The sequence below is a fragment of the Penicilliopsis zonata genome, assembly GCF_001890105.1.
Source record: "Penicilliopsis zonata CBS 506.65 unplaced genomic scaffold ASPZOscaffold_15, whole genome shotgun sequence".
Classification (NCBI taxonomy): domain Eukaryota; kingdom Fungi; phylum Ascomycota; class Eurotiomycetes; order Eurotiales; family Aspergillaceae; genus Penicilliopsis; species Penicilliopsis zonata.
This window is the reverse complement of record NW_019208924.1, coordinates 166,567-192,395: the sequence shown is the minus strand read 5'-3', so window position 1 is coordinate 192,395 and position 25,829 is coordinate 166,567. Positions and strand designations below refer to the sequence as shown.

Genomic DNA, 25,829 nt, shown 5'->3' with positions numbered 1-25,829 from the left:
CTCTCGGCGGGCGGAGTACGGAGCACGGCGTACTGAGTACTGAGTACTGAGGACTGTACCCTGACTACCTGCGGGCGAGCGGATGACAGTAGAGGAGAGACGTCAAATTGGCACACACAAAGGAACGGCGAGAGAGCGCAATGGAGGGACAAAGAAGGCGGAAGTCCATTCGAGGGACGAACAGCTGCGGCTGCCTCCAATACCAGTAGTTCCCCTTCAGGTCTAGCGCTGATGCGCTTCAAGCAGGAAAGGCGGTGAGAAGATCCTGTGACTTTGAGCGACGATCGTGACTGCCATGGCAACAATAACAACAACCACAACCACAACCACGACCACAACAAGACGACGGGGGAAGAGAAAGTCTAGGGCAACAAGTCCGATGCTGGCAGAGTGCAGATGTCCATGGCACAGAATATGAGGATGGGACAAGTCTGCTTCGTGTGATACAAGGTAAGTGTCCGATGTCGCCGTGCCGAGAGTGCTGGTGGTCTAGGCCTGCGATTGATAACTATGGAGTAGGTGCCTAACCCATCTACTAGGCCAACAAAGGCAGCTCTAGTCAAAAATGTTGAAATAGTAAGCTACTAGGGTGGGGTCGAAAGAAGCAGGGATAATCCGTAGGGCTTTCTGCGATTCTACGGAGAAGAGGTACTACGGTACATTTGTGATGCTTGACGGAGTAGCCTCTTGTCTTACTGATGAAATATGCACATCTCAATGGTACTGATTACTTGCCAATAGCTTGATTTGATATGGTCGAGAGTCTTGAAGGGGGGGGGGAAGGATTATACTTGACGAACCCCTCAGTGGATCGATCATACGGATAAGACATCAACACCTTTGCATGGATATTGATTTACTAGTCACAGCTAGCCTAGGACCAGGAAGTGTCATCGATAAACAGTATTTCCATATCAGGATCATATATCATTGCTATCATTCATTGCACTATATACTGAGATACTAAAGAGATATTAGCCTCAACAATTCGATACCAATCCCCATCCTATCTCACTCACCATTAGCAGCTGCCCGCACACAGCGTCAAGGTGACATTAGAGTCTGCCTGGCAATCCAGGGTCTGGCTCCCAGCCGGCGAGACACCGTCCGACCAGCAGTTCGACGGACAGCTGGTGTCGCTGGGTGCCTGGAGAACGGCGTGGCCGGAGAATGGGTCGCCAAAGACGTCCGACAGGTCGTACCAGATGGTGTCGCCGTCCAGGGTGTAGGCGAAGTCGGTCTGCGCGCTGCCGTCGTACAATCCATCGGACCCGCGGGTGATCTTGATCGTCACCCCGCCAGAGGTGGAGTCGTAGTAAAACTCCTCCGACCACTCGTCTCCAGAGGCGAGTGTCTGCTCAGGGCCGACGCTGCCCCCGACGGACCAGAGGTAGACGGTGTCCGCGCACTTGTTTACCACGACGGCACTCCCGACAGCGGCAGCAAGGGGAGTCAGGGCTGCGAGCGAGACTGCAATGGTGGAGGCGTACATGATGTAGATGATAGGTAAGTAGTGATATTTGTTAGGAAGAGGATGTGATATTTCTTAGATGTGCTCAGGTCAAACTGATGATTGATGATGATAATGATGATTTTGCCATGAAGATGACTCTCCTCTTTATAGATTCGATATGTCTCACGCTGTTCCAAGAATAGACGAGATAAAATCACCTGTTCGCGGCATCTTGGTTCCTTGACTCGAGGCTTGAAACAGAACCAACCGTGATCAAGCAAGAAGACAAGATATCCGGAGAAAGCGTAAGCTGCCAAGTCACCTACCACTTGGCTCAGTGAGACGGAGTAGCAGGATCACTAGTGACTGCCTATTTATCCAGGAGTTAACCAGGTAGCTAATTGGTAATACCTAGTACTCCGTAGACACAGGTTGGTACTAGGATAAACACAGAAGAAGTCGGTCTTGACAGGTACATAGGTGATAGCAACATGAATTCTACTCATAATTGCCTCAGCCAGGTGTACACTGTACGGAGATACTATCTACAAGTCTTGAAATCACGAGTTCATCAACTGAGACATATGCATAAACTGGGGCCAGACATTGCAGATCGCGGTACGCCTAGACATGAATGCTGGCAGTATGGAGGAGTAAGTTCGTATGGACTCTAGAGTACTCCGCACTCCATACTCCGTACAGTAGTATCTGTTAACAGGGCACAGGCACAGGGAACTAGTGACTCGAGAAATTAGCGGACGATCTGCAAAATACCAGATGATGCCCTGCTTCTACGTATCGCGATTGGCAAGGTCTTACTTACCCTGGCTGACCCCGGATGGCCGGCTGTGGCGGACGGATGTCGATCACCGTAGTTCTTGGCTACATTAATGTACTAAATAATCATTACGAAATAATCATATGATGATGGACATAGTATTTATCTCCGTACTAGGTAGGTACTATGTCTTCACATATTGGACAGTTATTGGAGTACTGAGAGTCCCGAGACAAGTTGAGGACGATCATACGGGCTTCTCCTTGGTCGGCGAGCGGCTCTTCACATTCTTCATGACTTCCTCCTCGCTTTCCTCCACATCCGCCCGCTCCTCAAGCCACCTGAAGACTTCCTCCTTGTGGTGCAGCAGCATGTCGCTAAGCCCCGTCTGTGGTGATTGGATGAGCTGTCCGTAGCGCTTGGACGGTTTCCGACGCGCATCGACGTTGTTCCACACCCCGTGCGTGTGAGACACAAAGACCAGGGAGTTCTACCCGATCAGCTTGAGTTAAAAGAGCGAGAGTGTGTGGTGAGTGAGTGAATAAAATACATACATCTTTATACCATCTTGAGAGCCAGACTTGCGTGTGAGAAGCGATGGCCCGGACAGGGTTCTCGGCAACGAAGGAGACAACGCCGTTTACATGCTTGTACAGGGTTTCTGTATTCATTAGATATCCCATATCTTGTCATGAGTCAGGGACATGATTTTTTTTTTTTTTTTTACCTCGGTTGATCAGGAGATTTGCAACTCCATAGAAAGCATTGCCAATACCAACGAAGAAGACCTCCTTCGCCTCGTTGGGCCTGGTGACCGCCGCCCGCGTCAGAAAATAGGGTTCCTCATTACAATGTCTAAAATGAAGGCTGACTTACTCGATGTAATTGTCCCATAGGTACCCCGCCAGTTCCTCTGTCGCGGTCGGACGGTTCTCATCTTCGTCTTCATATTTGGCCGAGGGCTGTAGAAATTAGAAATGGGGGGGCGAAGAAAATAACTAGATCATAGACGAGGATACTCACAGGCTCCGTCGTGACTTGTTTTGGAATGTTCACGTCGATGACAGCGTAACCTTTGCCAATAGCCCATTCGATATAATCCTTCAGACCATCAGCCTTGCTCCAGTTAGCGTCTGCCATCAGTCTTGATTTTAATCCCATACCAGCCAGCAATTATGTGCCTCTAGTTTGTTGGTCACTGGGTTTGGCAAGCCCATGATATCCGGACTAGATATTAATATTAACTTGCTGTACCCTGATGGTGTTGAAATTGATACTCACGGGTCGTGGAAGAATACAATCAAAGGCACAGGTTGGTAGTAATTTGGACTGAGGAAGAGTTAGCGAAGAAAATAAAACACCAGCCATAGTCACCATACCTGGCTAAAACCTGGTTCTCGAATGACTTGGAGATGGCGTTCCGGTAAATGTAAAGTGAGGTGAGCTTGTAGTTATCAAAGAGATGCTTGGATTGATAAGCCCGAATGACATCTAGCCGAGATCAGTATTGTTTTTTGTTTTTTTTTTTGTTTCATATCCAATCTACATTACTGACCATGGAGCCGGTTAGTCCAAAGCCTCTCGTCTTGCGGACCCTTGGGAAACATGCAATGCCAAAACTGAGACTGCGCTGACACGACGCGTTTCACCGTCTGGACTGCCAGGTCTGACGGTGAGGTGGAGATTAACCGGTCAGGAGGCTCCCCCATTAGAGTCTTTGTCACTGCAAGCGCTGATCTGGAGATTGATCTGAAGTTATACCCGCCCTATTGCCAATAATCAGATCACATAGTATACGAAGGACAGGGAATGCATGTTCTAACAAACCTCTAAGCAAACAGCGACCTTGCCGTTGGCTAGATTCATCAGCATATGGGTCATATGGGCATAGCAGGCTGGTGTGACAAAACAACCACCCAGCTCATCACCAGCTGCAGCATCAAACCCAGAAGCGACTATGGCAGGTTAGAACAGACGCACGCTTTTCTTCGTTAGAATGGCTTGTATGGACATACTGATGACTAAGTCTGGATTAAATTCGTTGGCAATCGGCATGATGACTTGCTGGAAGGCATATATGTAGTCGCCGTCTCCCATTCCTTGTGTAGGCCAAGGGACGTTGACATTTCTCGAAACATTATCAGCGATGAGGCGTTAACGGAAAGGAAACAAAAAAGTATACAACAGAAACATACCTTCCCACACCAGCGCCGGCACCACAATGATCTAGATCGCCTTCGCTGCCTCCAGGGTAGAATTTCCCATCCATGTAAACATGTAGCGACATGTACAAGACATTGGGGTCATCGTAAAAGGCCTTTTGGATGCCATTGCCTACAGTAGTATATTAGTAATTATATCCATAACTTTCTTTTCTAATACAGATCAAATATACCATGATGGACATCCCTAGATAGATTAGCGTCTTCGTCGTGGTGAAAAGAACAGAGAAAGCGAGCCCTTACCAGTCGAGAATGAGGATCTTCCTACAGCTCTCCCCCAGTTGCCTTTGACAAACGCGCGCAGCAACGGACACGTTGTTGAATAAGCAAAAGCCCATGGCTTGGTCATGTTCTGCATGGTGTCCAGGGGGCCTGATTACGGCGATTGCATTCTTGACCTTGCGAGTGGCGACGGCCAGACAGGTTTCGATGGCTCCTCCTACCGAGAGAAGAGAAGCGGTGAACGTCAGTTTGTTAAAGTAGATTGAATCTCTGGTTTTCTCCAATTCGATCAGGTCCTCATCGGACATGCCTTCAAATGAAAATTAGCCAGCTATCTTTTATATCGATGCGAAAGCTGGTATTACCTTGGGTGCTCTCCACAAAGAGAAAGTGGTCTGGGGTATGAACCAGGCAGATCTCCTCTTCGGTGGCATTTCGCACGTCAATGCGCTTCAGTGGCCGAGGCACCAACGGCCTGGAAGACTCCTTATCATCTACCAGGCCTGCTCGACACAGTTCTTTGTAGATGTAATATATCCGCCTGGGATCCTCCGGGTGGGCGTCGTCGCGGGGTCTCACTTCACAGTGGTACCGCATGCGGATGTCATAGCACAGTCCTGTCGGGAGAGAGGCAATGGGGAGTCCGACGCTCATAGCATCCTGCACCTCCTCATCCGACCAGTCCGAATTTTCCTCGACAATGCTATCGGGCTTAGTACTGGCATCAGCTGTCGAGCCGCTCGACTCCACAGACTTGACGAGGCCTTTCGCAGGCGAAACATCCCTGTTATCATCAAGAACCGGAGCTGACTCGTGCGCCAAGGGAGGGCCAAGTTGAGGCGGTAACGCCACTGTCATCGAGGGCCCGAGAATGGATGGCGCAAGCGATGGATCCGATCTGCCATTCAGATATGCAGCAGCAGCTGTCTGTCTGCTGTCCTCCTCACTTGCTGGGTGTACATGAGTAGTAGTAGTAGAAGGAGGAAGAAGGGGGTGGTGAGATCCCACGTCACCCATAACTGTGTCTTCATCATGCTCCATGGCTGTGAAAAACTCGCAAGTACTTCCCAGCTCACAGATACTCGCCAGACCAGACCTTCATAGCCGCCTTGTCAAATATTATGCAACAGGACAGATCAAAAAAAAAGGAAGAAAGAAAGAAAGAAAGAAAAGGGTCTAGGTCTCAGTTCCAACCGGGGTAAAACCACACGGGATGCAAGGGTATCTCAAGGTACAGAAAACTAGGTCGTTGGAGAGATCAGAAGTTGGACGACGACGACGACAAACGTAACCAAAACCTGAGGTTTAACCCCCCGAAATACAAGAATCGGCTGAGCAGATCTCTGCAACACTCGCCGCAGTGCTTTTTCTAGCAAACGAGATGGCTCTGTTTTCATGAAACGGTCAATTGAGCTCCTTCAAGTATCTCCGACTCCCACGTGATTGCCCCTACCAGACAACACTGGCAGACAGTAGACAGCGTATGGCAGAGGGAAGGAAGACGCAGAACAACAGAAAAATCGATATCCCAGACATATACTAACCAGAAAGATCGCCGAATCCCAGCACCACTTCGTCTGCGGAGGACGGGGGGAGCAGCGACGCGTACTGCAGAGGGCTCGCAGGAAAGAAAGATGAGTTCTGTTTGGGAACTCTCCATGGTTTGGTTGCAAGATGCATGCCGAGTAATCGCCGCCCTGCACCGCAGCCAATCAGGGGCCCTCGCAGTGAGGCTTTCTTTTGATTGAGTCTTAGTCAGCGTTGAACAAAGGCGGCAACTCGCCAGTTGGTGGCAAAGACTATACTATAGAGGGAGGAGGGATGGTATGATCTGGCTACATTGGTCTATTATTATGGTACAGTACAAGGAAGAATTGAAGTAGGATATTGTCATTTCATTAAAGTACGTTATCATATGATTGGAATAATCAGGGTGGCGCGAAATTCTCCCATAATTTCATCGCAGATGCGTACCCAGCTCGCTGCGAATCACCCGTCCGACCAGTCGGATGCGACGACACATTGGAGGTTCAGAGAGCCCGAGGAACTTGATCGGACTGGAGGGGCAGTTCAAAGACTTGAGTATCGGAGAACTTTTACACTTTCATCTCCTCTCTCCATGCGAGTTCCTTACTGAGAGTCGACCTTGGCGATGTAGGCTAAAGGGTTCCAGTTAGTGATTTGCTGACAAGAGTTGACCGGGAAAAAACTCACCAATGAGGTCAACGACACGGCGGGAGTAACCCCACTCGTTGTCGTACCAGGAGACCAGCTTGACGAAGTTGGAGTTGAGGGCGATACCAGCCTTGGCATCGAAGATGGAGGAGTGCTCGTTGCCGTTCATGTCGGAGGAGACGACGTCGTCCTCGGTGTAGCCGAGGATGCCCTTGAGTTCGGGGCTCTCGGAGGCCTTCTTGATGGTCTGCTTGATCTCATCATAGGTGAAGGGCTTCTCGGTGCGGCAGGTCAGGTCGACGACGGAGACGTTGCAGGTGGGGACACGCATGGACATGCCGGTGAGCTTGCCGTTGAGGGAAGGAATGACCTTGCCGACAGCCTTGGCGGCACCGGTGGAGGAGGGGATGATGTTCTGGGCCGCGGTACGGCCACCACGCCAGTCCTTGTTGGAGGGGGCGTCAACGACCTTCTGGGTGGCGGTGTAGGAGTGGACGGTGGTCATGAGACCCTCGACAATGGTGAAGTTGTCGTGGATGACCTTGGCGAGGGGAGCCAGGCAGTTGGTGGTGCAAGAGGCGTTGGAGAGGACGTTGATGTCCTTGTTGTACTCGGTGTTGTTGACACCCATGACGAACATGGGGGCGTCGGCGGAGGGAGCCGAGATGATGACCTTCTTGGCACCACCCTTCAGGTGAGCAGAAGCCTTCTCGGTGGTGGTGAAGACACCGGTGGACTCGACAATGTAGTCGGCACCGGCCTTGCCCCAGGGGATCTGGGTGGGGTCACGCTCAGCGTAGAAGATGACCTTCTTGCCGTTGACAATCAGACCGTCACTGGCAACCTCGACGGTGCCCTTGAACAGGCCGTGGGTGCTGTCGTACTTGAGCATGTAGGCCTATTGGTTGAACCGATCAGTCACAAGCTCATGAGAACCGCGAGAGAGATTAAAGGGGGGGGGGGCACGTACAGCATAGTGGACCTCGATGAAGGGGTCGTTGACAGCAACAACCTCAACACCACCGTGGGTGATGCTATTGAGAGAAGACTGTTAGTATCGGCAGAACCCTTTTCCCTCCTTTCCTCCATCCGAGACAAAATAGAGTCAACTTACGCGTTACGGAAGACCTGCAGGAAAATAATTAGCTTTCTGCTTCACCACTAACTGTTCGATGAAAAGGGCAAGAAAAAAAAACTCACGATTCTTCCAATACGACCGAAGCCGTTGATTCCGACCTATTCCATACTGTGAGCTTTTCCCGATCGAAGGATCCAGAGATCCTATGGTCACTTCTTATGGCGGGCGCGTACCTGAGGAAGAGACATGTTTGCAGACTGGCGGGTTAGCTGTTAGCTTCAGAGCTTTCTGTCACAAGCCAATGAAGATATAGATCAAGAAGAGGGGGGAGGATACAGCGGGGCATCAAGCTTGACATCGAGGGCAGGACAGAGAGACTAGGGAGCAAGCAACTTACTGGTGATATGTGATGGAAAAAAGTTGGTTGGAGGATAGACAGATGGAGAGGAAGGATTGTTTTTGGAGAGGAGGGAGGGAGAGGAATTAAAAAAGAGCGAGCAGACAGCGGGGAAGGGGCCTAGAAAAAGGCCGACGCGCTCGACTGACTGACTGACGCAACGAACAGATCACCGCACACCGAATGGACCAGACGGGGCAAACCTAAGATGAGAGCACCGGCCGGATACGATGCTTACTGCTGCCACCTTACTCCGTACCAAACATGCGACTGTACTACATACCGTGTAGGCAGACTGTTCCCGACCTGACGCCCTTTTCCGGTTTCATACACCGGGCAAAGCAGGAGAGTCGACAGTATCTGGACCTTCTACCCCTCGCCCCTGGCCAGACATGGGCCAATGAGGCTGGTTTACTGGGGCCTGCGCTCCTCTATTCCCCGAGATGATCTGTCAGATGTGTGAATCTGCAGTCGTTAACCTAGGTTATCCTCTACTTCCTCCGGGATTCAGAAGCTGTTGCAGTGAAGCTCGAGCGAGAATGGCGAACTCGAGGAGGGGCTCAGGTTTGACCATGATGTAATCGATTTCCCTTTCTGGCGGGGGGGGGCGTTTGTCCCACTACACAAGGTAAGAAAGAGGTACCTAGTAAGGTGGTGGTAAGATGGTGGTAAGATGGTACCTTACAATACCATACCGTACGCGACCAGCAAGTAGTGTTTGCAGCCACTCCGCGGCCGGTCCGTCTCACCGGCCGGTAATTACAGTACAGGCGGTGCTGCCCCTCCTCAGACCTCAACGCCAGAAAGACTCACCGGCTTAGTGGTTGAGAATGCTCTGGTTGACAATTGCTATTGGCAACGAGGAAAATTCTATCGATTTGGCGAGGAGCTGGAAGATTTTGATCCAGCAGATTTCTAATCCACGATACTACAGAGTTGCTATAGCTGGATGCTACTATGCTTACTACTAGTTGACGAACTAGTACCTACTTACTACGGAGTACTTCAGTATGAAACATACAGACAGGTATGCATGATTTGTATACTCCCATTGCCAAGTTGCCAACTTGTCGGGAAAAGATATGAGCATGTTTTGATTTTACCGCTTTCGCTCGACCTATGGAATCATCCGGATGGCCAACATGATTCTGTGGTGCCTTTAATTTGCAGGGTACATTCTTGCCCATCCGCCAGTTTCGGCGCCTTGCCGCGCCTTCCAAGGTTCCTCAGGCAATGGTTCGAGATGATCGCATGATCATGACACACTTGCATGATGCCCCAGGGTGCTCTCAGGGATCATGGCAAGATACTCTTTCTCTGATTATTCCACTTTGGGTCTTTACTACATCCTTGTCACACCACTTCTTCCTGATCATCAGGGGTAAGATCTTGGAAGTATCGTAAGATATGGACGAATAAGTATCTTACATTCACGTTGTTGGATTCTAAACCATGGCTCCCAGTGTTTCGACCAGCCCGTATAACATTATTATCATATAACTAATAATCACATTGAAGAAGGGGTAAGAGGATGAAGAGAGAAGACGATATTGCCGTCCCGTATGGCTTTTGGATGCTTTCTCTACTACCATGAGAAGTTGAAGAAAATGAGCGGCCAGCAGAACCACACGCGGAACGGACCGAACTGATCTGACCGCCCCTGTTTACTCCTCCTTGACACCACCCCGCCAGTTCTTCTCCGCGTTCTTGACGGAGGCCTCGTCGCTCTGGACCTGGCCCTGGCCCATGAAGCCAGAGGCAGCCTTGAAGGGACGCTGCAGATCGCCTGTGGCGGGCTGTCCGAAGATGTGGATCTTCACCAGGTTGGACTCGATCGCGCTCTTGACGGGGATGATCGATTGGATCAGGAGCGGGTTGGTGTACTTCATGTATAGGTGCATGACGGCCATCATACCAACGCCCATCAGCTGGCCGCGGAACAGCTGGCGCAGCTGCCCCTTGTCATAGTCCATGACGGTGGTCGTCACCGGCTTGGGTTGCTCGCCGCTTCCCATAGGCGCAGGCTCAACATACCGAATGGTGGACATGTCTGCATCTCACATTAGCTCGCTTCTCCGGGATTGGCAGAAAACTGAAATCGAATATTTCATACCCTTCTTCTGGTTGATCTTCATCTGCACATAGAGGTACAGCCCCAGGATGATCACGTTGGAGGCAACGTACATGCAGCGGACCAAGAACAGGGTATCCGGATCGTCGAAGGGGATCTTCTTGGAGACCTGCATCATCACAAGGATGATGGCCAGGTTAGTACTGGAGAGCAACAATCCTTTGTCAGTAATTGGTCGAATTCGATTGTAGTATAGTAGCTTAGGAGCTTTCGCGAGACAAATCGCTTGAGCGCGCTCGACAGGAGACGACCACGCAGGTCACTCCGGGGGATCGAAGGGCTAAAATCGCTTACACTTGAGCCGAAACCATCTTGACGGTTGGAAGGACTAGAAATGATGCAGACACGGCCAAAAAACAAGGAGACGTGGAGGTGGGAATCACAAAGAGGCGTGCAAAGGACAAAATCTCCCGCAGGAACAGACTGGGGAACAGTTGTCCAGAATGGAACGTCACGTGCCGTGCCTTTAGTGTGGTCTGGGTGGCGCAAATTCTGGAAGATTCACAGCCTCTGATTTGAGAGCACGCGACTGGCTGATAAGGAGGCAAGCTTAGCCTGGAGGCTGCTGATAAGACATACCTGATATATCTGATTCCTTAGGCATATTAGATTTGTCACCAAAGTCATGTGATTTGGGTTGGCCGGCCCGGCTCGCTGCGTGCCTGCTTGCTTCAGCATCAACTACCTGCTCTCCTCGACCAGACTGTGGTGTCTGTGGTCTCTGGGAGCGGTTCTCTTCCCAACTCCATACTGTGGAAAGATATCCACTGTAATAGAAATGCAGGATACGCCGGCTTGCCCTCGTCTACATCCGTCTACCCACACTATCCTACCTCATAACCTTAACTATGAGTGCTCGAGCACCAGCAGTGCTCGCCAGAGATGAGACTGCTCGAGTTCTTTCGGGCTTCAGGCGTGCAGAACCAGACTAATCGAAACTACCAGCTATTTCGCTCTATTTACTCAACTAACGCAAGCCTGCAGACGACTTGTTTCCCTTGGTTCTCGCTCGGTATCCGACTGACATTCTCGCTCGTGTCGAGGCAGGTCAAGGAAGCTGAACTTGGTTCCGAAACGGGACTAGCGCTGCTCCACGTCCAACACCCGTCTAGCGACAAGGATGGCTTAGGCATTTCAGACTTCTTCATCCATCAACAACGCGCGTGCCCGTGACATTTTCGAATCCCCTCGCCATCCACGCTTGCGGTATAACCCTTCCAGGACCTATCCAACGCGACATATCCATCACAGCGACTTCATCTACCAACACTTTTCAACATGCCTGGCGGAAAAGGAAAGTCTATTGGCGGAAAGGCCGGCTCCAAGGATGCGGCGGGGAAAACTCAGAAGTCCCACAGCGCAAAGGCTGGTCTGCAGGTTAGTGAGATGGGCTTTTCCCTACTTCTCCAGCGAGGTGTTTTGCTATCCCTGGTCCGAACGTGCTCGTCGGCGATACATGCGACGATACTCTGCCCCGCGCCTCTTTCATCTTATGTACACGCAACACGCGTCTTTCAAAGGCGCCTGGTCCGCTGGCTTCAGCATTCATTTTCGCATCATCATCTTCAATAAAATCATCGCGATTTTTTACTTATTCATCACCTACTTTCGTGTCATGACTTGACGATTGGTTTTTTGACTTTTGACTAACCCCCTGAACCTACAGTTCCCCTGCGGTCGTGTCAAACGATTCTTAAAGAACAACACTCAGAACAAGATGCGCGTCGGTGCTAAAGGTGCGTTTGATGTCGTCGCATGATTTCTTTGGAGTATATGTGTTAACTATCCACAGCCGCCGTCTATGTCACTGCAGTTCTCGAGTATCTGACCGCTGAGGTTCTTGAGCTTGCCGGCAACGCCGCCAAGGATCTCAAGGTCAAGCGTATTACACCTCGCCACTTGCAGCTCGCCATCCGTGGAGACGAAGAACTCGATACCCTCATTCGCGCCACCATTGCCTTTGGCGGTGTGTTACCCCGCATTAACCGCGCCCTGCTGCTCAAGGTCGAACAGAAGAAGAAGAACAAGATCGAGGGTTAGAGTGTGGACAATATCCGATGCCAAGTGGCTTTCCTATGGATGGCGAATGAAATCACAGTGTCTGGGATAACATGTCTGCGGCAGCCTCATCTTGCGGTCGAATGTCGAAACAGGCATCAACTACAAACTCTCCGCCCATGTTTTCTACCCGTTCCTCACCAGGACTCAACGCCTCCGTGTGGCGATGACGCCTTTCTTATTTCTAGTCGACTGTCCACATTTCCAGGCTTCAACGCGATTGGACTACGAACCCTGTTTTTGATGTTCATTATTCCCCAGACGCTGTTGTTTTTTTTTATTATTCTGTTTTCGCCCGCTTCACCTGTTTGTGTGGCTCAATTCGACTTCTCATGGCGCTGTAATGGAAAAAGGCGGGGGTAGTATTCGGAAGTGGGAAATGATTCTCTGTTTTTCTCTGTGTTTGAGACTATTTCAAGCTTATTTTAATTGAACCCCCCTTGTCGGCGTTATGAGTTTATACCGACGTTTGGTGCAGATGTACTAGTAAGAATATTTCCGTCCTTCTATTGAATACAAAGAGTCAACTTATCAATAAATTAGAGCAATCTGTACGGAGTAACTGTGGCTATTGAATCAATGTCCAGGTACAGAGTAAATGAATGGTCCAGAGATATCGCTTATAAATTCAAAAGTCGGTAATTATTCCTTTTCTACTTGAAAGACAGGAATGCCTTTTGAGATATTTAATAGCAATATAAAAGATAGTAGTATTCAAGTATGTACATCATTATATTGTTCTTGTCATTCTATGCCCGCGCATTCGCCGAGTTCTCCGACTGTGACGTGACCGCGAAAGTTTCCCCCGACTGCATCCACCACCACCACCAGCTTGACAACACGCGTCAAGCCGTGCACCATAGCGCTGGATTGTGGACGCAGCGAAGCTGGTGATACGTCTATCTCGGTACTTGCCCGTTGTCAACGATTCGATCTGGCCTTGACCCGATTGCGTCGCCGAGACTTTTTCTCTAACAGGAGGGGAAAAAAACGAACCGAGCTTGAAAAACAACAGAAACCTCAAGCCTTCCCCTCTCCAGCTGCAAATGTCTGCACATTACAAAAGCGAGCCGGCGGCAACCGCGTCCGCGACGCTTAATACGACCGTCGGACCGATTCACATTGCCTTGTTCGCGAACCAGACCCCTCTGACGTGCAAGAACTTTCTTCAGCACTGCCGGGACAATTACTATGCCGGGACGATCTTCCACCGGGTAGTGTCGGACTTCATCATCCAGGGAGGCGATCCGACGGGGACAGGCTCCGGCGGCACCTCGATCTACGAGTACCCGGAGTTCGAATATGACCCTGAGGCTCGCGACCCGAACGAGAAGGTGGTGCTGAAGGATGAGCTGCACAGCCGGCTACGGTTCAATCGACGTGGCCTGGTGGGAATGGCCAAAGCTGAGGACGGGTCGTACGGGAGCCAGTTTTTCATCACCCTGGCGAACACGGAGCGCGAGCTGAATGGGCAGTGCACGCTCTTCGGGCGGCTGGAGGGCGACAGCATCTTCAACGTGTTGAAGATTGCCGAGGCGGAGCGCGTCGAGGGCAGCGACCGGCCGGTTTACCCGGTGAAAATCACCTCGTGCGAGGTGGGCGAGCTGGGGCCCCTGGAAGGGAAACTGAAGGACCGACAGATCACCGCGACGGCGGCGGCAACGACGACGACGACAGCGGACGAGAAAAAGAAGAAGAAGAAGGCAAAGAAGACGGGCAAGACACTGCTGAGCTTTGGAGATGAGGGTGGTGATGATGAAGAATTGCCTTTGCGGCCTACGAAACCCAAATTCAACACGGCTCTTGTCACGGAAGTAGGCTCAGCAACAAGCCGTGCACAAGAACAACAACAGCCTAGAGAAGAGAAACCCATACGGAAGCGACCACGCTCCCCGTCCCCCCAGCCGGAGAGGAAACACCGACCACGCAGCCCCGACAGGGCGAACCAACTCCCGCTTCCAGACCCGGAGTCCCCGCGTTCCCCATCGCCATCGCCAGAGAGCGAGACCGAGACCGGGACCGCCCCGGCGAAACAGACAAGACTGGAGCGCACCAACGCGCAGATCGAGACTCTCAAGGCATCGATGCGCCGCACCGTCGCGCCCACAACCGAGGCCCCGCGCAAGAAGTCCGCCCTGGAAGCCATGATCCCCTCGACGGCGATCCGGGGCCGCCGACGGCCCGCGCCGGGCTCTTCTTCTTCAAACGGAACCGCTTCCGGGCCCAGCGCAGCAGAGACAGAAGCGTTGAAGCTCTTCAACGCCTTCAAAGCCAAGCTGGGAGAATCCACTTCCGAATCCAGGCATGGGGAGAGTGGTGATAAAGATCAAGAGAAAAGGAAAGAGGAAACACGACAAGAAGAAAGAAAAGATGGAGAAGGAGAAGAAGAAGAAGAAGAGCAACTGTGTGACCTTCATTTCATCGCAAACTGTCAATCCTGTCGATCCTGGACCGACACAGCCGACAAAAACGATCTCGACCCCGCGAGGTCAGACGAATCGTGGCTTTCGCACACACTAGTCTTTGGCAAGGACCGGCTTGGCAAAGATCTGAATTGGAAACGCGAACATGCCGACGCCGAGTCGTTGGTCGTTATCGATCCAAGGGATAAGGAGAGAGAGCTTACCTCTGGAAGAGGGAAAAAGAGGGGGATGGAGAGGGATCGCGAACGAGAGAGAAAGAGGGAACGCGCTGGGGAATTGGAGTGGAGGAGATCTTGACAACATCCTCGTTCACTTTGACTAGACAGGTCTTAATTATAAGTCGAGGCTACATACACTACAAGTCTATAAGTTACTACAGCTGCAATCCTATACGATTATGCATCATCAAATACTAATAACTAACCATACATTGAGAATACAGAATACTAGTAGCAATGAACAGATGAATAGAAGAAGAGAAGAAAAGAAAAGAGAAAGAGTAGAATATAAAAAAAAAAAAAGGAAAGAAAAAAGAAAGAATCCTGTTACCAGGCCCGGATAGAACAGATTAATGATTTCAATAAAAAGCTGATATCGACTGACCCGAACTGGGCAATAAATATCCCCTTCCCTCCCAATCTCAAGTAGGTAACGTACCTACATCGATATCAAAGGCTGCTCCCATGTATGCAGCACCAATTAGAACCAGGAACCAGGAACCAGGACCAGAAACAGAACCAGAGCAGAACAATGCAAGCTATTGCGGCATATACAAAACCAAGATAAAAAAGATAAAAAAAAAAAGAGCATCAAATAGACAAGGTAGGGTAGGTAGGTATGCATGCAAATGCTAGTATGTCATCATCACTTCGACCGTTGTCACAGAACATCCTATTCGGTCGTCCATTTCATCTGGCAGCATGCATTCTGCTGGTTCTTCTCGTCTTTCTTTTTCTTCCTCGTCGTCGTCGTTGTCCCTTCTGATTTATTTCCCATGATTTTTTTGTTCCTTGCCTTGTTTTTTTTTTTCGTTTGTTTTTCAAATTCCCAAAAAATTTCCCTCGTCTTTTCGCGAGCAGTATCAAATATAATAGTAATAATAATAAAAGTCCAAACAGCGTGTCTGCTGGGCAGCCCCAAGAGTTTCACATCTAGATCAAAAGAAAAAATAATAATAATAATCTTTCCCGTCGTTTTTTTGGTTGTTTGTTTGTGGTTGAGGTTGTAGTTGTGTGTGTTGTAATGTTGTGGTTCGGTTCTCTTTTTGGTGAGTGTCATCTCGTCATCCCTCATCGAATCGTAAGCCGGAGATTCGCAAATCAAACAAAACAAGAGATTTCGGCCTCGTGATATAACAAGTTCATGATCGTCTGGGCGGGCGTAAGCATTTCTCGGACAAACAAAAAAATCAAACGAGATCTTTCTTGTCCTCTATCGGAAAGCGGGGAGAGGTTGGGAAAAACGCATGCAAACGCGCAAAACACACACAAGAAAGAAGAAAGAAGATATAACATCATCAATCACCGCTGGATTTTTTACTCGACAATGATTTCGACCCCAGAGCTGGTGTGCAGTTCGTCGCTCCCGCGCGACTGGTGGCCGTTCTGACGGCGGAACCCGGGGCCCTTCTCCGGTAGGGGGCCTCGCGGCTGTCGGATGGGCACGCGCTCCTGAGATTGCGTGTCGAAACCCATGCCGATGGATCGGTTGCTGCCGATGGGTCCGGCGCCGCCGCCAGACTGGGAGGTGTTATCCGGCTGCTCCCAAGAGAACATGCCGCGCAGACGGTGGGGGCTTGTGTTAGGGCCACCGATACCCGTGCCGAGAGAAAGACCGCTGAGACTGCTGACCAGCAGGCCGTCGTCACGCGGCATGCCGAGCGCCGAGTTGGAGGGGGCGGGCGTCAAGGTCGGGGTGTTGGAGGCGGCGCTGGCCGAGCCGTCATACTGCTGCAGGCGCACCCCGTTGGACTGTAGGGCAGCGGGGAAACTGGCCGAGGAAGGGACCGGAGACGGGGTGTAGGAGCGCAGATCAGCAAAAGACTTGGCGGCCCGCAGGTTCTGTGTGTTGCCAAAGTTGCCCGGTGAGTCCAGAACACCCAGGAAGCCCGAGGTCTGCCCGCGCAGCGTAGCAAAAGGGCCGGGTCCGCCCGCACCTCCCCCTGCGCCTCCTTCTGCGCGTGCCTCGCTAAAGTCGATTGTAGCGGCCCGGTTGAGGCCACGACGAGCGGTCTCGGATGGCTGAACGGCGGTGGGGATCGACGACAGCGGAGGGCTCACGTTGGCGCCAGGGGCCACCTTGAAGACGTGCACCTGGCGCTGCTCGCCGGTACCACGGGAGGCGTGTCCCAATCCCATGTTGTGCGCCAGGGTGTGCACGGTTCGACGTTGGACGGGCGACAGTGTGGAGGCAAAGATCAAGGTCTCACGACTCGGGTCCTCCTTGAAGAGAAGCAATTGGGAGTAGAACGAGAGGGTGGTGGTATCATTCAGATCGACTTCTAGAGAGGATGTTAGAAAGAGATAATTCGGCGAAAACGATGGGAGCTTTTTTTATAAAAAAAAAAAGATAAAAAAAAAACATTTCGTTTCAGATTCATACCCAGTTTTTGCCCGCGTTGGGAGACCGGCGAAGGAGAGGTTGCCGGAATATGGGAGGTCAGGGAGGACATGGAATTCTGGGTCTGCAGCTGGGAGGTAGCCATGGGGCGATGTTGTTCCTCAAGCTGACCGCGGCGCTCGCGCTTCTCCCGTTCGATGCGTTCGCGTTCCTGGAGGGGCAGCATCTTCTTATACTCAACGCGCAGCTTGCGGCCCTGGAGCTCGAAGTGGTTGAGAACGTCGATGACGGTGGCGGTTTCCTCGGCGGAGGTGAAGTTGGCAAAGGCAAGGCCACGGAAGACACCATTGTCAAAATGGTAGTTGAAGGCGTAGGGAAGTGGAAGGTTGAGTTCCGTCATCAGCTGGACCAGCTGCTCCTTCTTAACGGCGAAGGGAATGTTCTTGATCACAATAGCGGTCGGGATCAACTCGTCGTCAGCCTCTTGCGACCCTGTGCCGTCCGATCGGATGGTGTTGCCCTGCAACGGACCGGGGCCGAGATTCGAGAAGGGACTCGCGATGGGGGGTTGCTGATCCAACCAAGTCTGAAAATTAGCATAATTCTGATGGGAAGAGGGGGGGGAAAATAATCTTTTTTTTTTCTCTACGTCTTCTTCTCGTGTAATGACTTACTGTGGGCAGGCCAGCTCTACTGCGTGTCGAAGGAGCCTTCAAGCTAGAAGAGGTCGAGCGGATCCCTCCAAGGGCCTGGGCGTTAGCGAAACCATTGTTGGGATTCCACGTCTGCGAGCCGGCAAGATCGTATGCGTAAGAACCGGGGTTATTGTTCTGGTGAGAAGGATTCAGCCGATCGAGACGGGCGGACTCGTAGCGGGCCATGGGGTCTTCGTAGAAGTTGACGGGCATGGGGCCGTAGGCGTCGAACTGGCGCGAGGGTTGGCGGTGCAGAGGCTGCTGGTGACGCTGAGACCCAGGCGAACGCGCAGAGGGATTGTCGTGATACATGTCCTGCGCCTGTTGATAACTCATGGCTGCCGAGAAGCGAGAATTCCCAACCGGTTGGAATGTGGGCAAGCAGGCACACACTCACTCACACACACACACTCTCTCTCTCTCTCTCTCTCTCTCTCTCTCTCTCTCTCTCTCTCTCTCTCTCAACTCACACAAACAGACCAACACGTTCTGTCTCTTCTAAGGTACCGACGCTGGTTCAGAAGAGACCCGATGACTCGCACACGGTCTACTCGAACATAGGAGCGACCGAGCACGCAGACAAGGACGGGACAGCAAAGACGGGCGGAATCTGCAGGTCGTGTTTGGAGGAGGGGGAGAGGTCGGGTGGGTTGGGACCTGGAAGAGGGAGGAGAGGAGGGAGCGAGGGCGAGTTGAGTTGAGTTGAGTTGAGTGGGCACGGAAGGACTGGACGGTCGGGAAGGGGAGAGCGGATTGTGTGGGCGAGCGAGAGGAACGACAGCGGAAAAAGCGGAGCGAGAAAAAAAAAAGCAGACACAGAGAGAGACCCCCGAGAAAAATAAAATAGATAAATAAATACAGAACGCGCACGGCTCCAGGGCAAGAGAAGATCCCAAGAGACTTGATGCACAGCGAGCGATGATTCCCTGGCGGGCGTCCGTTTCTGCGTGATTTTTCCCTAAATTTTTTTTCCCCCTCTGGGCGTCGGTCGCCCTCGATCTAGCCGCTGTTGGGATAGGAAAAACGTTCCCCGGCGCCGGTAGACCGCTATCTTTCTCGTTCAGAAGATCGATACTTGAGTTAAGGAGAGGACTTTCTGTGCAGCGTGTGCTAGCTAGCTGAAACAGGCCGATCGAAACGGGGAGGGTGTGGTATAGAGACAGCGAGGCAGCAGTCTGTCACCAATGAGACAGACAGACAGACAGACAGACAGACAGACAGCAGGAGATGAGACAGCCAACCGAATCAATCACAGAGACAGGCAGTGGAGGGAAATAAAGGCACGCAGGTCGGTGGACTGGACATGAGGAATCTACTAATGGTTTTATTCCAGATGACCAGGAATCGCGTACTTATGACACTTACGGAGGACCGTCAGGAGGAAGTGAAGATCCATCATGTCTTTGAGGATTCCCGGCGAATTGGATCCTCATTTCGCGTCCTCCAAGGCTAAGGGGCAAAGGGCAGCGCAGACAAATCATACCCAGCATTCCCCTCCCCCGAATCCACCGTGTGAGGCTTTGCCATCAGGGGATCCTCACGGTGATTGGGGAGGGGCTGTGGCTAATCCCGTACGGAGGCTACGAGTACGGAGAACTCAGCTCATTTCAGTCAGTCCGGTCTTCCAGTTGGACTCGGGATGAACTACGGAGTAATCCAGTGAATCTATCCTACTCACTACAGTGGCAAGTGCCAGGGTCAGGGCCAGTGCCAGGGCCAGTGCCAATGCCAGTGCCAGTGCTCACTGCGCCAGTGGATTTTTACCATCCATCTACTCTACGCAACTCTAAACAAGCAGATGTGATACAAGTATGGAGTGGAGTGGTTTACTAGTTTACTAGTTAACTACCTACTCCGTACTCGGTCTGGCTGAGAATAGTCATCTTCTAGAAGCCGGAATTTGCCATTCGGACTGGCTCCGTCGATAGTTTGAATTAACTAAGATCGAACGAGGCGAAGCGTACACTCCAGAGTACGTATTTCAGTCGCAGGTATGGAGTACTCCGTACTACATACGGAGTACTGGGTACGGAGTACCTGACTCGCCACTAGATACTTATATAGTTAACTAGTTACTCCATGCCACCAACGAGGCGCCCTATACAAATATCGGGTAGCTTCCACGAGCTATGTTACCCATGAATCTGGAGGGGACTCGGAGGAAGCTGTTCCTTCTCGACAGTCTGTCTTTGTCTTCTTGCTCATCTTAGTCAGGATGATCCCCGCCAGGTGGAGCTGCCCCTTTGCTGGTTCCGAACGGATAGGCCCGTTGAACTAGAAGTAGATAGGAGAGAAAATTATGAATAGTTGCCTGTTCGCACTTGGCAGTCCCGAGTCCCGAGTACGGACAGACTCAGGAAAGTATAGTATCCCGTCATTGGTGGTTAGATAGATATAACTACTACATAGTTACATAGGTACGGAGTAACTAAGTTAATGACAGGTACTAGAGTAACTCCCTGTGACTTAATTATATAAAGGGGAGCATCATCAGATTGTCGAAGCTCTACTGACTTAGATTAATGGTCATTTAATCTATCTATCTCCGACCCCGAGTCTCCGGAGTCTCCTATATCCTCCGTGTAGTTATCCCTAGTCAGTTAGTGAGATGGTTAATGCCTCCTGCTCCTAACCACCTCCTCCTATATACTCCGTACTAAAACTAACAGTTAACTAACTCCCTAATTCAACCTAGTTGATTATTTAGCTGGCAGCTACAGCTCCTAAAACAGCTCCTAGAATGATAAACGACACGACTACCCCTATCCCACCTCCGTGGCTCTGGACTTCCAAGTGCCCACTCCGCCAAACTCTTTGCCTCCACTTTCGTCCACTGGATAATTATCCCAGACCTCTCAGTGCTTCCAGTCGTTTCTAGCGAGGGGGCTAACATCCGGAAGAGAGCTTCCGCGAGTACTCCGTCCTGAAGGTATGGAGCAGTTAGTGAGGAACAGCTAGCCAGGTATTTGTAAGGCATGAAGGTATGGAGTACGAGTACAGAGTACTCCGTAGTTAGTTATTAACTAACTAATTAACTAACTAGTTATTAGTTGGTTACTCTGGCAGGTAATAATGCTTATTACTCCGTACTTACTCTGTACCTAACTACCTACCTGACTACCTATGCATATGCTATGACATGTCATACTCAACATGCTTCTGATCAGTCACGACCCATGCAGGTCTATTATTAGGTAGTAGCATCAGCAATTAACCTGGGAGTTTCCTGAATATTCATACTTAAGAGTTAGTTGCCTGACATTGACTACGACTTGGTAGTTGCTGATAGTTACAGGTGCTATTATTAGTGACCATCTAGCCACAGAGTATAGCACCTGAGAGCAAAGATTCAAGAAATTCCTGTACTACCTAGAGGATAATTTGGTCCAGGTACGGAGCATCCGTACTCCGTACCTAGGTACAGAGTACATACACATAGGTAGTACTCGTACTTTGTCGTACATATCGAGAATGCATCGATCGATAAATGAGGCAGGGCGTACCACTCGACTAGTGTTACAAAGGATGGTACCTACTTTGTTCCAGTCTATATTTATTGGATATTGTTCTTATATTACTCGGAGCGGATAATACCTAGTCATTCATATGATATTCGAATCCTTATTCATACCTTGGTCGCTAACTAACTAGTCAATAATTAAATCAAATGTCAGTCACTAGCATCACTCCAAGCACATTTGGAACCTTTATTTTCATTGCATCACTCTCTTATTCCTTGTTCCCTCCAGCTGTAGTGACCGTCGCCGTTGCCCCGGATTCCATCGAGGTAGAGGCAGTAGCAGTCGCTGTCGTAAACGCCGTTGTTGTGAACAAACAGGCTGACACCATCCCTCTCGATATTGAGACGGGAGAGAGCACGAACGCGGGAGCACCTCAATGTTGGTCTCAGGCTCATAATTGGTGACGAGGAGCTGCTGAACAGATCTCTCGCAGCAAAGGTAGAGGGGAATCGTGCGGCCTGCAAGAGGAGTCCATTCTGGAAGGCTGTGAGGCATCAGAGGGAACAAAACAGGTCTCCAGGGCTCTCTGTTTCAACCTGACGTAATTCCCCTTACAGGCGATCCCTTAAACAATCCAATTGAGCTGTAGGGTCTCATTGTAAGTCCTGTCCTGTAGTCGCATCAACTACGGATTCTATTACGAAGTCTTGAAGTGGCACAAGAATGTCACATGATTCATGTGACATTCTGCATCATGTGATGTCTTACATAAATCCTGACTCATGGTTGACCTCATCGCCGTGCCAAGCATCTGGAGAGATTTCCCGTTGTTCGCCCGCCAGGCTCATTTGACGCCAGCCTGCTGTGTTGCTCCGTGTTTCTCGCTCTATTGCCGCCCTCCCTGCTACCTTGAGCCCTTGGCCAGGCGTTTCCGCTGATTTTTACGGCCCCCCGCCGCTGCGTATCTGTGTGCCCGCGCCGAGTTTTCTCGCTTGATCCAGTTCTATCAGCCTCGCCCGGTGCGTCGTCGTCTTGCTGCCGCCTGCTGAGCCCTTTCAAACAACCTCCGAGGGCCATTGGCCGCGGCACCCCTTTCGCTGTCAGCAGAATATTAACCCAGCGTCGGTATATCTGGACGTCCTGGCTGGTCGGTAGCGCAGCTGCTGTCGCGTCCCGTGAGGACACCCGCCGTCGCGCTCGTCGCGCTTCGCTGCTGCTCCGGGCTGTAAATAACACCTCGTCTGCCGGCCTTCTCTCCTGATCGCCCTCATCCTTGATACGAAGTTTACGAACTGCAGAGCCTTTGCATGCATTCCCTCGTTCTTCCTTTGTTGAACCCGTTTCTTTGATATCACTCGGGCGGTTATCTGACGCCTACAATTACCCCTCTCCGACCTCTTGATACCACTCACTTCCCGACCCAATACCATCTGTTTATTGGACGGCACATCATCTCACTTCATCATGAGCTCCCAAGGTGTCTCCCGCAAGAGACCTGCCCCTGGCACGTCGCCCGCCGTGCACTCTTTGGGTGCTCTGCCCAACTACAACCCGAACCCGGGCGCCCAATTGTCGAACGATCAATTTCTTCAATGGGGCCAGAACTCGGCTCCCAGCATCGCCAACCCCTCCTTTCCCGACACCGCCCCCTTCAACAATCTCTCCGCCATCTCGTCGAATCAAGATATTCCCCCCGTGTCGGCACCGGCGTCCGGCGTCCCCCCAGTTCCCTCCAACCAGCTGGCTCGTAGGCAACCGACTAACCAGCTTGTGAGCAGGAACCGGCTGTTTGATCAGCCAGCTGCAAATTTTCCAGATCACGGTGGTGGGAACGGCGAGTCAGGCGCTTGGGGGGAGACCCTCGAAGAGCTCTATGCCAGGGCATTGGAAGCCAAGAAAGAGGCTCAGGCAAAACGCAAACAGATCCCGCCTTTTGTACAGAAACTGAGCAGGTAAGTGCTTTATTGCAGTGGTGCTTTTTTTTTTTCAAACCCATGTTAACTGAGTTATAGCTTTCTTGACGAATCCAAAAATACTGAGCTAATACGGTGGTCGGATGATGGAAACTCCTTCATTGTGCTGGATGAGGATGAATTCGCCAGAAGGCTGATCCCCGAACTCTTCAAGCACAACAACTACGCCTCGTTCGTGCGCCAATTGAACATGTATGGCTTTCACAAGAAGGTAGGCCTATCCGACAACTCGATGAGGGCCAGCGAACGCAAGAATAAGAGTCCCAGCGAGTACGCCAACCCGTACTTCAAACGTGGCCATCCAGACCTTCTGTGGCTAATCCAGAAACCGAAAAACACTGCGGGTCAAGGAGGCAAGGCTGGGAAGGGCGCGATCAGAGTGAAGGCGGAGGACTGCGACGATAACGATGGCGACGATTACGGCGATGACGGCGTGCCCGTCTCGCAGAACGAACGGCCCCGGCCTCGTGGCCAACTGTCCCTTGTCAGTGGGAACCTGCTGCCCAAGGAACAATTGGCGGGCGTCTATCGGGAGTTGCAGGCTATCCGGCAGCAACAGCAAATCATCTCGAGCACCATCAGCAAGCTCCGTCGCGAACACGAGCAGCTGTATGCTCAGGCGGCTAATTTTCAAGAACAACATACCCGTCACGAAAATTCGATCAACGCCATCCTCACCTTTCTCGCCACCGTGTACAACCGCAGCCTGCAGGGCCAGGACGGGCCACAGAACCTGGCCAATTCCTTTGCGGGCGCCATCTCGCAAGAACAGGGCAATGTGGTTGATATCGATGACTACACTCTCGGCTCGTTAGGTGCCGGGATGAACAGTCCCGCCGGTCAGCGGACAATAAAGAAGCAGCCCTTACTCTTAAAAGCTCCTCCGACGGTGGCGGCGGCGGCGGCGCCAGCGGCGCCAGCGACGGCGACCACGCCGACTCCGTCGGATCGACATGGCCGGGCGACCACTATGTCTCCCTCTGTCAGTAGCACGACCTACGACCGGAGCAATCATGCTCGGCAACCGAGCGCCACGACGCACACGGGTCATGTGGAGGAAGTGTTTGATACCAGCCCACGGCAGCAGAATTATAATAATAAATCGCCGCCGGCCTCGACCGGCGTCGATAGCAACGGCTTCCCGCCGCAACGGGATATCATGTCGGTGATCCAGAACTCGAACGCGCGCAGTGGCTTGCCAACGACCAGCTTTTCCGATTTCCCCAACGTGCTCTCATCGCTCGAAACGTCGGGCGGGAACGTGCCCCTAACGCCAAACCAGCGCGCGGACATGCTCCGCCTGATGGCCAACGAGACGGGGACGGTCAACCCCGGCGGCGCGGCGGTCTCACCCAACAACGCCCTCATGACGCCCACCCCGCCGCCAATGCCGCAGAATTACTCGGGACGGCTGGCCAACACGCGGCTGGAGATCGACAACTTGGTCAAGATGCAAGCTCAGCAGGACCGGTCCGTGCAGAATCTCACGCACTTGCTCCAACCGCTGAGTCCCAACGGCAACATTCCGGGGCTTGGAGCAGGCCACGCGGCCGACCCGAACCTCCCACCTCCGCCACTCGACCTAGACCAAATATTCAACGACGACTACTTCACCGACATTGCCGACCTGGAACACAACAAGAACGAGCTTGACTTTGCCGCGACCAGCGGGCATCCAACCGCCACCTCTGCCTCGAACGAGAGCGTGCCCCTCACCACGGCCGACGACCTCGCCCATCCCCACAACCACAACTCCTCCACGCACGACTTATTCCACTTTGATCATATCCCCGACGACGGCGACCTGTTCGATCCCTCTACAGGTAGCCAAGGCGGATACTTTGGATTAGACGGGGCAGGGTACAACATCGAACCCACCCATCCCATCACGACCACCAACCCCGCAACCAACATCAATAATAATAATCATAATACCACCACTACCACCACCACCAACGGCATGCTCGACTCCGACCGCATCGTCGAAACTCTCACGGACAGCGAATCCACCAGCCCCGCCAACACGGTCGACGAGAGCCTGCACTTCCCCTCGGCCGCTCACGATGACGGACCGGGTAGTGCCTCGAAGAGACGGAAACAGGGGTAAAACCTTTGCTCTTGAATTTTTTTTTATGAAAGAAGGAAAACAAAAGACAAGAGAGAAAGAGAGAGAGAGAGAAGGGAAAAAAGAAATTGATTCCGAG

General features: G+C 51.7%; 9 protein-coding genes across 9 annotated transcripts; 4 read left to right on the top strand and 5 right to left on the bottom strand.

Moving 5' to 3' along the window:
- Nucleotides 1–1,021: 1,021 nt before the first annotated feature.
- On the bottom strand, nt 1,022–1,492 carry ASPZODRAFT_72715 (hypothetical protein; the record flags this gene model as incomplete). Its single annotated transcript, XM_022729857.1, has 1 exon — nt 1,022–1,492. One exon carries the CDS (start codon nt 1,490–1,492, stop codon nt 1,022–1,024), a length of 471 nt encoding a protein of 156 aa, XP_022578507.1.
- Nucleotides 1,493–2,478: 986 nt separating this feature from the next.
- ASPZODRAFT_18771 (hypothetical protein) lies at nt 2,479–5,716 on the bottom strand (the record flags this gene model as incomplete). The annotated part of the gene is made up of 15 exons (XM_022727287.1): nt 2,479–2,721; nt 2,786–2,892; nt 2,959–3,038; nt 3,108–3,193; nt 3,255–3,332; nt 3,395–3,458; nt 3,513–3,560; nt 3,611–3,722; nt 3,787–3,997; nt 4,059–4,186; nt 4,247–4,359; nt 4,427–4,565; nt 4,627–4,640; nt 4,697–4,985; nt 5,041–5,716. 15 exons carry the CDS (start codon nt 5,714–5,716, stop codon nt 2,479–2,481), a joined length of 2,388 nt encoding a protein of 795 aa, XP_022578506.1.
- Nucleotides 5,717–6,214: 498 nt separating this feature from the next.
- On the bottom strand, nt 6,215–8,176 carry ASPZODRAFT_18770 (hypothetical protein; the record flags this gene model as incomplete). The annotated part of the gene is made up of 8 exons (XM_022727286.1): nt 6,215–6,372; nt 6,650–6,732; nt 6,810–6,834; nt 6,890–7,748; nt 7,821–7,884; nt 7,965–7,978; nt 8,051–8,086; nt 8,162–8,176. The coding sequence occupies 8 exons, from the start codon at nt 8,174–8,176 to the stop codon at nt 6,215–6,217; spliced, it is 1,254 nt and encodes a 417-aa protein (XP_022578505.1).
- A 1,813-nt stretch (nt 8,177–9,989) lies between these two features.
- On the bottom strand, nt 9,990–10,767 carry ASPZODRAFT_153974 (hypothetical protein; the record flags this gene model as incomplete). Its single annotated transcript, XM_022726039.1, has 3 exons — nt 9,990–10,375; nt 10,439–10,599; nt 10,751–10,767. 3 exons carry the CDS (start codon nt 10,765–10,767, stop codon nt 9,990–9,992), a joined length of 564 nt encoding a protein of 187 aa, XP_022578504.1.
- Nucleotides 10,768–11,734: 967 nt separating this feature from the next.
- ASPZODRAFT_153973 (hypothetical protein) lies at nt 11,735–12,496 on the top strand (the record flags this gene model as incomplete). Its single annotated transcript, XM_022726038.1, has 3 exons — nt 11,735–11,833; nt 12,123–12,192; nt 12,249–12,496. The coding sequence occupies 3 exons, from the start codon at nt 11,735–11,737 to the stop codon at nt 12,494–12,496; spliced, it is 417 nt and encodes a 138-aa protein (XP_022578503.1).
- A 772-nt stretch (nt 12,497–13,268) lies between these two features.
- On the top strand, nt 13,269–15,364 carry ASPZODRAFT_135420 (hypothetical protein). The gene has a single exon (XM_022723793.1). The coding sequence runs from the start codon at nt 13,561–13,563 to the stop codon at nt 15,232–15,234; it is 1,674 nt and encodes a 557-aa protein (XP_022578502.1). The 5' UTR covers nt 13,269–13,560; the 3' UTR covers nt 15,235–15,364.
- An 831-nt stretch (nt 15,365–16,195) lies between these two features.
- On the bottom strand, nt 16,196–18,638 carry ASPZODRAFT_135419 (hypothetical protein). The gene is made up of 4 exons (XM_022723792.1): nt 18,171–18,638; nt 17,539–18,082; nt 16,426–17,437; nt 16,196–16,307 (listed from the first exon to the last, which is right to left on the bottom strand). Exons 1-3 carry the CDS (start codon nt 18,525–18,527, stop codon nt 16,473–16,475), a joined length of 1,866 nt encoding a protein of 621 aa, XP_022578501.1. The 5' UTR covers nt 18,528–18,638; the 3' UTR covers nt 16,196–16,307; nt 16,426–16,472.
- Nucleotides 18,639–21,723: 3,085 nt separating this feature from the next.
- Nucleotides 21,724–22,332, top strand: ASPZODRAFT_135414 (hypothetical protein). The gene has a single exon (XM_022723791.1). It carries the CDS (start codon nt 21,859–21,861, stop codon nt 22,114–22,116), a length of 258 nt encoding a protein of 85 aa, XP_022578500.1. The 5' UTR covers nt 21,724–21,858; the 3' UTR covers nt 22,117–22,332.
- Nucleotides 22,333–23,116: 784 nt separating this feature from the next.
- ASPZODRAFT_72335 (hypothetical protein) lies at nt 23,117–25,732 on the top strand (the record flags this gene model as incomplete). The annotated part of the gene is made up of 2 exons (XM_022729826.1): nt 23,117–23,604; nt 23,665–25,732. 2 exons carry the CDS (start codon nt 23,117–23,119, stop codon nt 25,730–25,732), a joined length of 2,556 nt encoding a protein of 851 aa, XP_022578499.1.
- Between the last annotated feature and the right edge of the window lie 97 nt (nt 25,733–25,829).

Bases quoted from the DNA above. Each gene is read 5' to 3' on its own strand.
- ASPZODRAFT_135420 (XM_022723793.1), top strand. From the start codon at position 13,561: ATGTCTGCACATTACAAAAGCGAGCCGGCGGCAACCGCGTCCGCGACG.
- ASPZODRAFT_135419 (XM_022723792.1), bottom strand. From the start codon at position 18,527: ATGAGTTATCAACAGGCGCAGGACATGTATCACGACAATCCCTCTGCG. The intron at 18,083-18,170 runs GTAAGTCATTAC...GCTAATTTTCAG, and splicing joins GTAGAGCTGGCCTGCCCACA to ACTTGGTTGGATCAGCAACC. The intron at 17,438-17,538 runs GTATGAATCTGA...CATCCTCTCTAG, and splicing joins CCAACGCGGGCAAAAACTGG to AAGTCGATCTGAATGATACC.
- ASPZODRAFT_135414 (XM_022723791.1), top strand. From the start codon at position 21,859: ATGTCAGTCACTAGCATCACTCCAAGCACATTTGGAACCTTTATTTTC.